The sequence below is a fragment of the Thunnus thynnus genome, chromosome 22 (assembly GCF_963924715.1).
Source record: "Thunnus thynnus chromosome 22, fThuThy2.1, whole genome shotgun sequence".
Taxonomy (NCBI): Eukaryota; Metazoa; Chordata; class Actinopteri; order Scombriformes; family Scombridae; genus Thunnus; species Thunnus thynnus.
This window is the reverse complement of record NC_089538.1, coordinates 26993301-27010800: the sequence shown is the minus strand read 5'-3', so window position 1 is coordinate 27010800 and position 17500 is coordinate 26993301. Positions and strand designations below refer to the sequence as shown.

The following is a 17500-nucleotide window of genomic DNA, read 5'->3' as shown; positions in this document are numbered from 1 at the left end:
GTTTCTTTTCTACTGAACTTTACATTTAATCAATAATCAGATGAAGCAAACGAGATTCACTCTGAATGTTGTTAAAGCTTCACGTTTCTCCTGTTCGTCTTCATCAGCCTGGAGTTTGTCGTGTGTCATGTGACATGTGACGTGTGTCATGTGACATACTGGACTTTAACATATCAGCTGAATATCAGACGTCTCTGATTATAAAACGTAAACAAGTGAAATTCTTCTCATTAGTCTTTCTCTCCTGTCACTGATCGACTGTCCTCAGTAAACACTGACACGTTGTTTGAACGTTGTTTGAACGTTGTTTGAACGTTGTTTGAACGTCGTTTGAACGTCGTTTGAACGTCGTTTGAACGTCGTTTGAACGTTGTTTGAACATTATCTGGCTGTCAGCTGGACGTCTTTTCTGAACGTTACAGCGTTACATCATCATCAGACCTGTTCAGCTTCTCTGATCCGGTTTCTGGAGGAAGTTTTAAGACTGAAACACATTAAAGTCTCAGCTTTAATCTGAGCAGGTTTACATCAGTATAACTGAGTCCTGAGTCCTGTGTCCTGGGTCCTGGGTCCTGGGTCCTGGGTCCTGAGTCCTGAGTCCTGAGTCCTGAGTCCTGAGTCCTGTGTCCTGAGTCCTGAGTCCTGAGTCCTGAGTCCTGAGTCCTGTGTCCTGTGTCCTGAGTCCTGAGTCCTGAGTCCTGTGTCCTGGGTCCTGGGTCCTGGGTCCTGAGTCCTGAGTCCTGAGTCCTGAGTCCTGTGTCCTGTGTCCTGTGTCCTGAGTCCTGTGTCCTGTGTCCTGGGTCCTGAGTCCTGAGTCCTGAGTCCTGAGTCCTGAGTCCAGGGTCCTGGGTCCTGAGTCCTGAGTCCTGTGTCCTGTGTCCTGTGTCCTGGGTCCTGGGTCCTGGGTCCAGGGTCCTGGGTCCTGAGTCCTGAGTCCTGTGTCCTGTGTCCTGGGTCCTGAGTCCTGAGTCCTGAGTCCTGTGTCCTGGGTCCTGGGTCCTGGGTCCTGAGTCCTGAGTCCTGAGTCCTGTGTCCTGTGTCCTGTGTCCTGAGTCCTGAGTCCTGAGTCCTGTGTCCTGGGTCCTGGGTCCTGGGTCCTGGGTCCTGAGTCCTGAGTCCTGAGTCCTGTGTCCTGGGTCCTGGGTCCTGAGTCCTGAGTCCTGAGTCCTGTGTCCTGTGTCCTGAGTCCTGAGTCCTGTGTCCTGAGTCCTGAGTCCTGAGTCCTGTGTCCTGTGTCCTGGGTCCTGGGTCCTGAGTCCTGAGTCCTGAGTCCTGTGTCCTGTGTCCTGTGTCCTGGGTCCTGGGTCCTGAGTCCTGAGTCCTGAGTCCAGGGTCCTGTGTCCTGGGTCCTGGGTCCTGGGTCCTGGGTCCTGAGTCCTGAGTCCTGTGTCCTGTGTCCTGAGTCCTGAGTCCTGTGTCCTGGGTCCTGAGTCCTGAGTCCTGAGTCCTGAGTCCTGGGTCCTGGGTCCTGGGTCCTGGGTCCTGAGTCCTGAGTCCTGAGTCCTGTGTCCTGAGTCCTGAGTCCTGGGTCCTGAGTCCTGGGTCCTGAGTCCTGGGTCCTGGGTCCTGGGTCCTGAGTCCTGGGTCCTGGGTCCTGGGTCCTGAGTCCTGTGTCCTGGGTCCTGGGTCCTGGGTCCTGGGTCCTGGGTACTGGGTCCTGGGTCCTGAGTCCTGGGTCCTGAGTCCTGAGTCCTGGGTCCTGGGTCCTGAATCTGGTCTCTGTACACGACTGCATGGCGACACACAGCTGCAACCTGGTGATTCGGTTCACTGACGACAACCAGCCTGAAGAGGAGAGAAAGACAAACTGACACAACTTCTCTCAACATCCAGGAGACCAAAGACCTGATCAGGGACTACAGGAAGGACCAGCAGGCTCCAGGACCACTTTCTCCAGCAGACCAGCAGGCTCCAGGACCACAGACTCTGACGGCCTGCAGCCTTCCTGATGTCAGTCACACATATAGATATTTATTGATACATGGTAGGCAGGACACATACATACAGTACAGTCAGATGGTCTTTATACTCTTATTTCTTTAACGGTTGTAAATATTTGTATTTATTGTTGATGTGAAACCTGTTTGTCGTCTTATATTCTGTAACGTAACAATAAAGAATCACCGCAGACTCCTTCAGCTCCTGCTTGTTGTGATCTTCAGTCTGAGGTCATGTGATCGACGCGGCCCGTCGAGGATTTTCCACCTCGTCACCCTGAAAAGCAGTTTGTTGCTTTAGTTGTTGTTTAGGACGATCGTCCTGCTGAGTGAAGAGTGTTGATGCTGCTGTAAACTCCACATTCGTCCTGTTGCTGCTGTCAGCAGTGAAACCGTCAGGAAATGTCAGAATAACGTTTATATAACTTATATAAATCTGACACTTTCCTCTTTCATCGTTTGTTTCCTGTTTGTTGCAGAACTGCTGCTTTTCCTTCTGATCATTATGATAAACTGTGTTTCTATCTGCAGCTCAGTGACGTTCACAGAGCTGAAATATAAACAACACGATCACATAAATACAATAAAAGAATCATAAATATAAACAACACAATCACATAAATACAATAAAAGAATCATAAATATAAACAACACAATCACATAAATACAATAAAAGAATCATAAAGATTAAAGTATTGATACGGCTTCAAATACTGAGAATGATTCACTGATCAATTTATTGGAACATCTGTTCAATAACCTAATAAAACATCTGATATTGATTATAGTTCATGAAACAGTTTCTGTCGTCAGGAAGGAGATAAATGATGATGATGATGATGAAGATGATGATGATGATGAAGATGATGTACTGAGGTCGTAGTGATGATGACGATGATGATGATGATGATGATGATGATGTACTGAGGTCATAGTGATGATGATGATGATGTACTGAGGTCATAGTGATGATGATGATGATGATGATGATGGTGTTTTATATTAATGTTCAGCAGAAAAGTTTTAATAAACAAAGTTTTAATAAACAAAGTTAAGTTAATAAATTAATATAAGTTAATAAAACTATGGTGACTTCTCATCAGCTGTTGGAACAAAATAAAGTCAGATTCACTAAAACTTCACAGTTTTAAGAGTTTATTGATTACTGATCGAGTCCGTCTGCAGCTGTCTGAGTCTACCTGGTCACTGATGACATCACATGATCTCTGCTCTGTGATTGGCTGAGCTGTGTGTAAGAGCTCAGCTGCTGCTGACTTTCTGTCAGTCGCTCAGAGTCTGTCAGAGAGTTTCAGAGAGTTTCAGCTGATGAAGATGAAGGTGATGAAGGTGATGAAGGTGTGGGAGCTGCTCCTCATCCTCTCCTGTGTCTCAGCAGACAGTAAGTGTTTGACTCTTTAAACTCATTTCAGCTCTGATACACTGAGACAAACACAGACAGATTAAACATCAGTGTTTCTGTTTCCTCTTCAGTTCTACATGGAGATCTTAATATCGTCGGCTGTTCAGAGTCTGATGGAGAGTTCATGTACGCACTGGATGGTGAAGAGTTGTATTACGCCGACTTCACCAACAAGAAAGCAGTTTACCCTCAGCCTGACTTTATAGATCCTATCAGCTACGGGGAGGACGCTTTTCAAGCCTCTCAGGCTAACCTGGAAATCTGCAAACAGAACATGAAAGTAAATCAACAGGTCCATAAGAACATACCACGACAGCTCGGTAAGACAAATATCACACTCAGATATTCTGGTTCTTTTATTGGTATTTAAAGTACAGATCAGCAGTGATAGTAAATGTTCATGATGTTTAATTAATATTTCATTGATCATTTGATCTCTACTGGTAAAACAGCGTCTGATCAATCACACTTTAGATCACATGACCTGTCGGGTTCAACTGACTCGATTTCTCTTTTATATTAAATCTGATCAAAGAAATTCAGATTTGTGAAACTAAACATCTTTTTAACTGCATTTAACTTCCTGGTTTGTTTATAATTATTAAAAACTGAAACTCATCATGAGAGAAAACAGATAATTATAAATATTTATTAAAATTTATTCATATTTCTCAGATTCATTCACTTTGAATCCATAAATTAATCTAATTGATTTATTGATTTCTGCACTCAGAGGGAAAAAAGACATTAAATAATGAAGAAATATTTAAGATTCCTGAATTAAAAGAACATTTTAGATTTAAATGAAAACAAATGTTCACATATTAGATCATGTCAACATGTTAATAATCAACCCTGTTAACCTCTCAATAGAAACACTTCTGGTACCACAGTGGATATTATATTATTACCTGAGAAACAGTTTGTACATATCACAGTCCCTCTTTAAAACTTCTTCTCCTTCATGGTGGCTCTTTGTCAGAGTTTATGTCTCAATAAACAAACAGCAGAGTGATGTTGATAGTCTGGCTGTTAGCCACTATCAGGCTAGTAGCGCTAGCAGTAACGTTAGCTTGATTATCTGCTTGTCTGACTCTCTGGCTCCTTGTGTTTTAATGCTCCTGATCTGTACTTTCTCTCCATTTTACCTCTTAGTTATATTAAAAAACACATCACGTTGATGATTAACTTGACAGTGTGTGACAACATGCTGCATTCACGTTCACACAGCTTTTAAAACTCCTGGTAGCCAAACAGAGTAGCGGGGCCCAGTTAGGGGGGCACTAAGGGGTGGAATCAACGACAATACAAACAGGCCACAGCGCCCCTGCTGGTGCTGTTTGCTGTATGAGACAGAACCTCTGGGCTGTGGTGGAGACTCGTCTCTGGTCTGCAGAGGACACGGAGCTGGGGTCTCATTTATAAAACAGTGAGTAGGATCCACACTAAAAGTGCACGTGTGCACAAAAAATAATCAGATTTATAAAACCGTGTGTACACACAAGTGCACGTATTTCCCTTCATAGATCACCGTGGAAATGTGCACGTGGATCAGCCTCATGTCCCGCCTCCTTCAAGGCACCAATCAGTCTCTTTGTCTTTAGACGCCTGACCAATCAGTGTTGAGAGTCAGCGTATCGGACCCGCCCTCGTCACTTGCGCTCAGCAGCAGCAGAGGAGGGACCGCAGCAGCCATGAACGGACTTTTACTGTTTTATTTCCACGTTTTCAGACGTCTTGAACTTATGTGTGTAACCAAAACAAGCATAAACAACTTATGGTAAAGTCAGACATCTCTGGTTAAATGTTACCCTGCAGCGGGCCAGCTCCCAGTTAACCAGTATGAGTCGTTTTTACACCACACACTCAATATCTCCTGTACAATAAACACTGTAGTGGTTGATATTGACATACAGGTGTTTCTCTAACTGACACAGTGAGTGCAGGTGGTGAAGATGTGGCGGTGAGTGTGTGTGGCAGCCACCGCGGTGTCTCCAGTGTCTCTGCGCTTAACAACACACATAAACTACACGGGAACTAAACTCATACCTGCTGATATATGCACAGTATAACCAAACATTAAACATCTATCAACACTCTGTCCTGTAAATATGTTTTAGTTACGTTTGTTTAAGTTATTGATGTCATCTTGGATTTCTACAATGGATGATGATAATGTCATCAGTTAGTTAACGTGTCTGAGGTGAAAATGAATCAGTATATTCACACTGAGCTCCTATCAGAGAAAGGAAAGCCTTTACTGACTGTACTGATTAAATTAAAATAAAGATAAAAAATAAAGATAAAATCTTGTGATTAAATGTGTTTATAGTTTATAAATTAATAACAAATGAGGAAAACAAACAGCTTCTGTGTTTCTGAGTCTGACTGATAAATAACGTTCAGCAGGAATGAAACAAACTTCATATTTAAACACATCAGTGTGAAAGTTTTGCTGATTGTTGATGTTTATGAATCTATAGATTAAAGTCTGTGACTATTTCAGCAACTGTTGTGAGTCTGAGTTACAGTTTTATACTTTATTAAACTGTTATTAAAAATGACATAAACAATGTAAAACAGCAATAAATAAAAGTTTATTGTCAGATACATTAAAAACATTTTATGTACTTTTCTGCTATAAATATATTTTCATACATTTAATCAGGTCAACACTCCACTGGGAGCTGATTTAACCTCTAACCAGGTTCAGCATCACCTGATGAATACAGTTAAATGTTCCTGGATGGTTGATCCAGTGTTCTGGGTCAACAGTCTGATCAATAAACGATCATATTGGAGATATGAAACAACATTAATGTGCAGCTAAACAAGAGGCTGTTCAATAAGACCGTACTTCACTATATACAGTACATATTACTATTACAATACTATATACTGTATATATACAGTAGTATTACAATACTATATATACACCGTAGTATTATAATATATAATATATAATATATGCCAATTCACATCTGGCTGTAAAATATTAACAACAGTTATTGAACCAATAGTAGTTAAATATAAATCATCAAACAGAATCAAGTTTTAGGAAAAACATCCACTGAATTCTGTCAAACTGTATAAAGAGTAGAGAAGCCTGAACACACAGAATTATATCTGCTGCCTCTGAACATTATCAACAACTATGAGTCAGGTGACCTTCACTCACTTTACTAGAGAGCTTAAAGTCAGGAAGGACTCAGTGACGTCACACCATCGACTGTCACAAACACTGAGGAGCATCAAATAACTTCAGTCACAAAGGAAACTAACCTACCTGGCATGAAACCACCAAAACGGGACAAACACAAAACAGTCTAGCGTGGTGAACACAACTAAACAGGCAGCAAACTTTAAATACTCCTCAGAGTAAAGCAGAGCAAATGGACTCTGAGGTCCGTCAACAGCACAACAAACAATAGCAATAAAACTAAACAGCTAAAGTTAAACAACAGCACTGATACTGAAACTCACACACAAACTAACACTGCCTCTGTCCAGACTTAAACCTCTTACTTGGTCGCTTCAGAAAGCGAGCAGAGTGTGTGTTCAGTCCATCTTTCGGTCCGGCTCTGTTCCTCGGTTCAGATGCTGACGGTGGCCGTCCTCGTGCTGTCGGCAAGGTTTTACAGCAAGCTGGTCCTCAGTGGCGGAGAAAACAGCAGTCGACTCAGTTGAAGAAGAGCGGGGCAGAGAAGTTCTGTGTCTTCCTGAAGAAACTCTGTTTCTTCCTTCTGCAGGAGGTCAGAGCGAAGGGCCGGTGATGTCACGGCTGTGTCATCATGACTTCCTCTGTGCAGGAGCATCTCTGCCAATGAGGGACTGTTTGTTGAGACCGTTTCCTGTTTAGCACCGAGGTGCAAGTGAACAGTGCATGTTGGGATATGGAGTCCGAGATTGACTCTCTTTGTTCTCAACTGGGCGCCGTTTCCTGTTATCAGGCCTTGTGAGTTGGATGCAGACCTGCTTTGTCTCATGGAGTATGAGGCCCAACAACTGTTTGATTAATACAGCATGTGTGTTTGGAGCAGAATGCATCACATCTGCATTTAAAACAGGCTGAAACCTGCAGGAAATCTGACTCTGACGATTGATTAAACTGATTCTGATCATCCTTCAGGGATTTAGTCAACTCAGTGATCAGATTTAGGTTCAGGTTTGTTATTGTTGCATCTCCAGAGTTCAGCCATGAAGTTGGTGAATAAAACATCAAAACCAAAAGGACTGAAACTAAAACTATGAAAATAAGAAGAAATTACGGTTGTAAATATTAGAATTTATTGTCCTTTAAGTTCCCAACTGAACCTGAGGATACCCTGCATTTATGTACAAGGATTGAAAGTGAATATTTATTTAGTATTTTTTAAAATTTGTATTAAAGAATGTGCTTATATGTTTGATTTTTATTCTAGGGTCAATAAAGAGTTAATTTTAAACTGTAAAATATTGACCCTCTGTGAAGAGATGGAGATTATAATACATGACTCTGTAGTTAATGCATCTATATTGTACTGAACTCTGTTGCTCAACAGATCCTCCTTCCAGTACAATAATCTACCCGAAAGACAAGGTGGAGTTCGGAGTCCAGAACACGCTGATCTGTCATGTGACTGGTTTCTATCCTGCTCCTGTTGAAGTCTACTGGACCAAGAACGGACAGAAGGTGACTGAAGGAACCAGCATCAATGTTCCCTACCCCAACACAGATGGTTCCTACAGACAGTCCTCCAGACTGGAGTTCATCCCACAGCAGGGAGACATCTACATCTGTAGAGTGACTCACCCAGCACTGACCGAACCACTGACCAGGATGTGGGGTGAGAAACTATTTACATCTACATTTAACTGACCAAACTACAGCTGATCACTGAGATAACTGACCAAACTACAGCTAATCAGAGAAATAACTGACCAAACTACAGCTAATCACTGAGATAACTGACCAAACTACAGCTAATCACAGAGATAACTGACCAAACTACAGTTAATCACAGAGATAACTGACCAAACTACAGCTAATCAGTGAGATAACTGACCAAACTACAGCTAATCAGTTAGATAACTGACCAAACTACAGCTAATCAGTGAGATAACTGACCAAACTACAGCTAATCACAGAGATAACTGACCAAACTACAGTTAATCACAGAGATAACTGACCAAACTACAGCTAATCAGTTAGATAACTGACCAAACTACAGCTAATCAGTGAGATAACTGACCAAACTACAGCTAATCAGTGAGATAACTGACCAAACTACAGCTAATCAGTGAGATAACTGACCAAACTACAGCTAATCAGTTAGATAACTGACCAAACTACAGCTAATCAGTTAGATAACTGACCAAACTACAGCTAATCACAGAGATAACTGACCAAACTACAGCTAATCAGTTAGATAACTGACCAAACTGCAGCTAATCAGTTAGATAACTGACCAAACTACAGCTAATCAGTTAGATAACTGACCAAACTGCAGCTAATCAGTTAGATAACTGACCAAACTACAGCTAATCACAGAGATAACTGACCAAACTGCAGCTAATCAGTTAGATAACTGACCAAACTACAGCTAATCAGTTAGATAACTGACCAAACTACAGCTAATCACAGAGATAACTGACCAAACTACAGCTAATCAGAGAGATAACTGACCAAACTACAGCTAATCAGTTAGATAACTGACCAAACTACAGCTAATCAGTTAGATAACTGACCAAACTACAGCTAATCAGAGAGATAACTGACCAAACTACAGCAGATCAGTTAGATAACTGACCAAACTACAGCTAATCACAGAGATAACTGACCAAACTGCAGCTAATCAGTTAGATAACCAACCAAACTACAGCTAATCAGTTAGATAACTGACCAAACTACAGCTAATCACAGAGATAACTGACCAAACTGCAGCTAATCACAGAGATAACTGACCAAACTGCAGCTAATCACAGAGATAACTGACCAAACTGCAGCTAATCACAGAGATAACTGACCAAACTACAGCTAATCAGTGAGATAACTGACCAAACTACAGCTAATCACAGAGATAACTGACCAAACTGCAGCTAATCACAGAGATAACTGACCAAACTGCAGCTAATCACAGAGATAACTGACCAAACTGCAGCTAATCACAGAGATAACTGACCAAACTACAGCTAATCAGTGAGATAACTGACCAAACTACAGCTAATCAGTTAGATAACTGACCAAACTACAGCTAATCACAGAGATAACTGACCAAACTGCAGCTAATCAGTTAGATAACCAACCAAACTACAGCTAATCAGTTAGATAACTGACCAAACTACAGCTAATCACAGAGATAACTGACCAAACTGCAGCTAATCACAGAGATAACTGACCAAACTGCAGCTAATCACAGAGATAACTGACCAAACTGCAGCTAATCACAGAGATAACTGACCAAACTACAGCTAATCAGTGAGATAACTGACCAAACTACAGCTAATCACAGAGATAACTGACCAAACTGCAGCTAATCACAGAGATAACTGACCAAACTGCAGCTAATCACAGAGATAACTGACCAAACTGCAGCTAATCACAGAGATAACTGACCAAACTACAGCTAATCAGTGAGATAACTGACCAAACTACAGCTAATCAGTTAGATAACTGACCAAACTACAGCTAATCACAGAGATAACTGACCAAACTGCAGCTAATCAGTTAGATAACCAACCAAACTACAGCTAATCAGTTAGATAACTGACCAAACTACAGCTAATCACAGAGATAACTGACCAAACTGCAGCTAATCACAGAGATAACTGACCAAACTACAGCTAATCACAGAGATAACTGACCAAACTGCAGCTAATCAGTTAGATAACTGACCAAACTACAGCTAATCAGTTAGATAACTGACCAAACTACAGCTAATCACAGAGATAACTGACCAAACTGCAGCTAATCAGTTAGATAACCAACCAAACTACAGCTAATCAGTTAGATAACTGACCAAACTACAGCTAATCACAGAGATAACTGACCAAACTGCAGCTAATCAGTTAGATAACTGACCAAACTGCAGCTAATCAGTTAGATAACTGACCAAACTATGTAACAAAAGAACTCAATAAAACAGAAACCACTTAATGAAACTAAAGGTTAATAATATGAACTAAAATAAAACAAACTAAACATTTGTATCAACAAGTCAGACACAAGAAAAACAAAAACTAAACTAAACTAAACAGCAGGCCGTCAGTATCTACGAAAAGAAAACGGGTTGAATTAATTAATTATATTTAATATATATAATAATATTTAGGCAGAAGATCAACACGTGTGAGCTGGTTGCTAGGTAACAGGACCTATAGTGAATTAAACACAGCAGCGCTGCCTCGACTCACAAACTGAAGCTACCAGAGTGTTGTATTCATACCAGGACGTCTCAGCACAGCTTATATATCAGACCAACACATTGACAACAAGGAAGTAGGCGGTGCTAAAGACTATCTAGCCCTACGGCAGCCTGGGAGGGACATTTACTGGCTACATTCAGTAAACATTTTAAATGTAGTTTATGTTCACTGACTAACATTAATCCTTCCTGCCAACACACAGACTGTAGCAGACTGTTACTGAGAGAAGAACAACATCTGTATTTACAGTCACCAACATGATGACTGTGATGCTTCATAAAGTCCGACATTAAACCGCAGCAACACAGAGCAACGTGTGATCTGTGAAACTGGTTTCTAGTCTTTATATTGTGGTTTTATTCCTGCAGATGTGGACGTGCAGCAGCCAGGTGTTGGACCTGCGGTGTTTTGTGGACTGGGTCTGACTGTCGGTCTGCTCGGTGTGGCGGCTGGAACCTTCTTCCTCATCAAAGGAAACGAGTGCAGCTGATTGGCTGGGGCTGATGATGTCATCGTTAGCAGCTGCTGCCTGACGTGTTTTTCTTCATTTAAAGCTTGAACCTGTTTGTCTGCGTTCTGTATAATAAACATAAATATAACGTTTCTGATCTTTGACAAACTGCTGCAGCTTCAACATAAACCCTCTGATTTCTCTGCAGCACGTTCACTCTGAATCTATAACATTATTAATATCTGATTGATTTCATGCTCAACTGTTTTTATCAAATAATCATCTTATGAACATGTACTCTCATGAATTACTTTAATGTGAACAAGGGTCACAAATAAAGATGAAAAATCAGTGTATTGATACATAAATACATCATGATCAATAAAGCGATGAACTCTGATCTGTGTGATAGTTTTTTTTCTTGTTTTTCATTATTTGTCAGATTGTTGCTGTTTTGGACTCTTTTGAAAGGGATTTCCTGGATCAATCGAGGTTAAATCATCTTTAATGTATCTGCCTAATGATGGTTTCCTCTGAAGCTTCCTGTGAAGTTTCCTTTACAACAATCAGACGTTTCTCGTTACATTCAGGGTCAGAAAATGAAGATGTGCAAATGTTCACTGTGGTTGTTTATGAGTCTGGAAACCAGGTCTGATGCTGGTACTGAAGCTACAGACACAATCTGAGAGCTGACGAGAGTTCAGCAGCAGGATTTATATATATATATATATATATATATATATATATATATATATACATATACATATATATATATATATGTATATATATATATATATGTATATGTATATATATATATATATATATATACATATACATATATATATATATGTATATATATATATATATATATATATATATATATATATATATATATATATATATATATATATATATATATATACATATATATATATATATATATATACATATACATATATATATATATATATATATGTATATATATATATATACACATATATATAGGATATATATATATATTATATGAAACCACTGAGCTCAGAAAAGAAATGATATGATCTTGATAACAAAATAACCAAACTAAAAAGTCAAAAGGTCAAAGGGTAAAAACAACAACACTTTAATAACATGAAAAATTTGATAACAAGTGACAGAAACATAAGAAACTAATTAGAATAATTAGGACCCAAACTTAGAGGAGGTCAACTAATCAATAAAGAAACTAAAGCTTCAACTTAACACAACATAACCAAACAGATCCAACCTGTGGTTTTACTGGTTCCCAGACGTCAGCTGACCAGGAAGAAGCCTGAGAACCAGTTCCCAACCACATGATAAATACACACACATAGAGCAGAGGATTATGGGTCCTATCTTACACCCGGCGCATAGCGGCGCTTAGTGCAACACAAGTGTCTCTGCTGGTTTAACACTGATGCAGTTGTCATTTTCCCGTCCAGCTCCCTCGTTGTTTAAACAGCTAATAACTGTTATAACAGCAATCTGCCAAGCTGCAAACACACCTGGCTTTTAATGGGAATGAAAGATGACTCTGACTGGTTTATTGCATGTTACACCCAGAACACACCGATGATTAATTAAGAGAATAAGTAGAACCCTTATGAACCGCCTGGTGCTGCAAACATTTTATTCACTGTTAAACTAGCAGCAGTGGATTTGGACTCATCCTAAATGTACTTGTGCTTAGATCATTAAAACAGGCCCAATGTGTCATTTATTGAAAATGGGAGTTAAAATGTGACCAAATATAAAGAAATACTAACACTGGTGGACAGCAGCTGATGTAGCTGCCACAGACTGATACTGATATTACTAATAAAATGATGATCTTCATATCATTGATCAGGTCTATTAATACAACCAGGAATCATTAAATATGTTCATGGGAAACAGAAAGGACATTAAGTGATGTAATAAAACATTAGTCACCAGAGAGACGGAGCAGCAGATCAGGTTGAATAGAGGTGTCCTGACCTTTCACCTCTTCCCAGGAGACTTAACAACCAATCACACCTGACCTCAGGTGACCTCCAACCACTCTAATGACAACATGTCGTTACAGCAGCACTAACGAACCAGGTGGAATCAATGACCTTGATAACGACCCACAGAGGTTAAATACCTGCGACTCTTCATCAGTCAGTTAGAAGTGAAGAAGCTTCCTGGATGAGAGAAGAAACGTCTTCAAACAAGTCCAGTTGCCTTCGATTCAGACCTGCTGGGATTTTAGTTTCTGCCCAACAAATAAAAAGACAGTTACATCTGATTGACAAGAGCCGAGACACTGTTTACATAAAAGTTGGTAAACTCTTCAAGTAAAGGCATGGACTGCCCGTCCACCTCATGAACTTAACACTGGAATATTAAACTCAGGTCAAACTGCTTTTTAGTGGACGTGTTCATGTTTGAAATACAGATGTTTGAGCGTCAGTTTGTCCTTCTAATGAACATCAGGTCTGATCTGGTTTTGGTTCAATAAACCTCCATCTGGACCTGACTCTAAAAACACTTCAAATACGTCTCAGAGTTTCTCTCTGAAAAACAGATGAGCACTTTTTTCATACAGAAATGTTTCTCTTTGATTGTTTGAGATCAGACGTCCTGAAGAAACGTTTTCTCCACGTAGAATAAACGTCTTTGAGTATTTTAAGTTTCTAACAGTAAAGACATGATGTAGTTTGATCTGGATTAATAAGAGTTATAAAGGTTCATTATTGAGTCATAAATCTTCATTCTTTTGTTCATTCATGTTTCATGTGAGCAGAGCATCATCTCGTCTCAGAGAGTTTAGAGTTTAGAGCTGAACTCTCTGAGTTTGAACAGCAGCAGAAACAAAACGATGCAGAAATAAAGCTGCTGGTTAAATTTATTTTATGTTTGTTTGTATGTTTGTAACTCTGTTAGTGAAACGGCTCTTTGACATCCTGGAGTTACCATTAGCTTTAGCATTAGCATTAGCATTAGCATTAGCATTAGCCTGCTGTAGCGGCTCAAAGTGCATCAGATGGAATTAAACAGATTATAATTATAGATTATCTACATGAAGGGTTAATGTTAGTAACACTGAACCTGGATATTTACTGGAAATGTTGCTGTGTGGATGTTTGCTAACATGTTAGCTATATTAGCTGCTCTATCAGCTGATAATATGTCAGATATTGAGTTTACTGTTCAGCTGAAAACACGTAGTTCAGAATCTATTAATGCAGCTTTAATAATGTTTCAGAACAGAGTTTATAGCTTCACAAACATTTAGACCACAGAAACCTTCAAAGGAACGTTTTGTCTTTTCACCTCGATATACCAGTATACATGCACACAGGAGCTTATTGGTTTTAACAGTTTCATTATATTATATTATATTATATTACATTATATTATATTATATTATATTATATTATATTATATTATATTATATTATATTATATTATATTATATTATGTTATATTATATTATATTATATTATATTATATTATATTATATTATATTATGTTATATTATATTATATTATATTATGTTATATTATATTATATTATATTATGTTATATTATATTATATTATATTATATTATATTATATTATATTATATTATGTTATATTATATTATATTATATTATATTATATTATATTATATTATGTTATATTATATTATATTATATTATATTATATTATATTATATTATGTTATATTATATTATATTATATTATATTATATTATGTTATATTATATTATATTATATTATATTATATTATATTATATTATATTATATTATATTATATTATATTATATTATATTATATTACATTATATCATTATAAAGTGTTTATTTATACCAGCGAGCAGAGAGCTTCATAACTCAAATATAAATTCAGGAACATGAAACAGTTAAATGTGGTGAAACATTATTACAACAGATGAACAGTGATATTATTGATCCAGTCTGGGAACCACTGGTTTACTGGTTTACTGGTTTACTGGTTTATCTTCATGTCTGTGACTGTGAGTTGGTTCTCCAGCAGCAGACGTTTGTGTGAACAGTCTGCCTGGTAACAGCTGATCAGCAGGTCATGTGATCAGCTCCTCTGGTTTTTAGAGCAGCTCTCAGTCAGACTGTGTCAGTGTTTGTCAAGAGAACAGAGCAACATGGCTTCATCCTTTCTGAGCTTCTCCCTCCTCTTCATCACTGTCTACACAGCAGGTAGGATCAATACACTGATCACTGATCAATACACTGTTAATACTTCATCTCTGTCTACACAGCAGGTAGGATCAATACACTGATCACTGATCAATACACTGATCACTGATCAATACACTGATCAGACTGTAATGAATCAAACTGATTGTGTTTTATCTTCAGATGGGTTTATGGAAGCCGTAGTGACTCGCTGTGAGTTTAACTCCACTGAGCTCGGGGGCATGCGGTACATCAGGTCTTATTACTACGACAAGTTGGAGTACATCAGGTTTGACAGCGTTGTGGGGGAGTATGTTGGATACACTGAACACGGTGTGAAGAACGCAGAACGCGCCAACAAAGATGCTGGAGAGCTGGCTGCAATGAGAGCTCAGAGGGAGACGTACTGCCAACACAACATTGGGATCTGGTACAACAATGCTCTGTCTAAATCAGGTGAGTTTGTGTTTGATCACATTAAACCTCGTTAACAAACTGAATCATTAACTGCTGATTGATTGATTGATTATAATGATCAGATTTTATTTACACAGTTTAGACCTTTATTGTTTTAACAGGAAGTGACTTTCATCTTTAAATACAGTTTTATAAATATTTATTTTATTGTTAAATATATATTTATACATTTACTGTTCACATATAAACACAAATACTGTCAATATGATCAATAATGTTTTTTCTCCTAAAATATTAAAACATTTGATCAGTATGTATCAGAAACATGAAAACTGATGATGATGATGATGATGATGATGTTTAATACTCAACTCTCTGCCACCACCTGCTGGTTAAAACTGTGATAATACACACATTACACACACACACACACACACACACATTACACACACACATTACACACACACACACACACACACATTACACACACACATTACACACACACACACATTACACACACACACATTACACACACACACACATTACACACACACACATTACACACACAGACACACATTACACACACACACATTACACACACACACACATTACACACACACACATTACACACACAGACACACATTACACACACACACACATTACACAACACACATACACACACACACACATTACACACACACACACACACACACACACACACACACACATTACACACACACACATTACACACACACAACACACATTACACACACACAATACACACACACACATTACACACACACACACATTACACACACAGACACACATTACACACACACACATCCACATTACACACACACACATTACACACACACACACACACACACATTACACACACATTACACACACACACACACACACATTACACACACACATTACACACACACACATTACACACACACATTACACACACACACACATTACACACACACATTACACACACACACATTACACACACACATTACACACACACACACACATTACACCACACACACAACACACACATTACACACACACACACATTACACACACACACATTACACACACACACATTACACACACACACATTACACACACAGACACACATTACACACACACACACCACATACACACACACACACACATTACACACACACACATTACACACACACATCACACACACATTACACACAACACACACATTACACACACACACACACACACACACACACACATTACACACACACACACACACATACACACACACACATACACACACACATTACACACACACATTACACACACACACATTACCACACACATACACACACACACACATTACACACACACATTACACACACACACACACACACACATTACACACACACACACACACACATTACACACACATTACACACACACACACACACATTACACACACACACACACATTACACACACACACACATTACACACACACATACACACACACACATTACACACACACATTACACACACACATTACACACACACACATTACACACACACATTACACACACACACACATTACACACACAGACACACATTACACACACACACACACCACATTACACACACACACACACACACATTACACA

General features: G+C 38.9%; 2 protein-coding genes across 2 annotated transcripts in view; both read left to right on the top strand.

The window, feature by feature from the left end:
- Positions 1-3186: 3186 nt before the first annotated feature.
- On the top strand, positions 3187-11612 carry LOC137174185 (RLA class II histocompatibility antigen, DP alpha-1 chain-like). The gene is made up of 4 exons (XM_067579339.1): positions 3187-3336; positions 3429-3677; positions 7899-8183; positions 11130-11612. The coding sequence occupies exons 1-4, from the start codon at positions 3264-3266 to the stop codon at positions 11249-11251; spliced, it is 729 nt and encodes a 242-aa protein (XP_067435440.1). The 5' UTR covers positions 3187-3263; the 3' UTR covers positions 11252-11612.
- Positions 11613-15289: 3677 nt separating this feature from the next.
- The window catches only part of LOC137174437 (H-2 class II histocompatibility antigen, I-E beta chain-like), a 46790-nt gene continuing 44579 nt past the window's right edge, over positions 15290-17500 (top strand). Inside the window, exons 1-2 of the mRNA XM_067579706.1 lie at positions 15290-15429; positions 15592-15864. Coding sequence (XP_067435807.1) covers positions 15375-15429; positions 15592-15864 — 328 coding nt within the window. The 5' untranslated portion in view covers positions 15290-15374. The remainder of the gene's footprint in view (positions 15430-15591; positions 15865-17500) is intronic.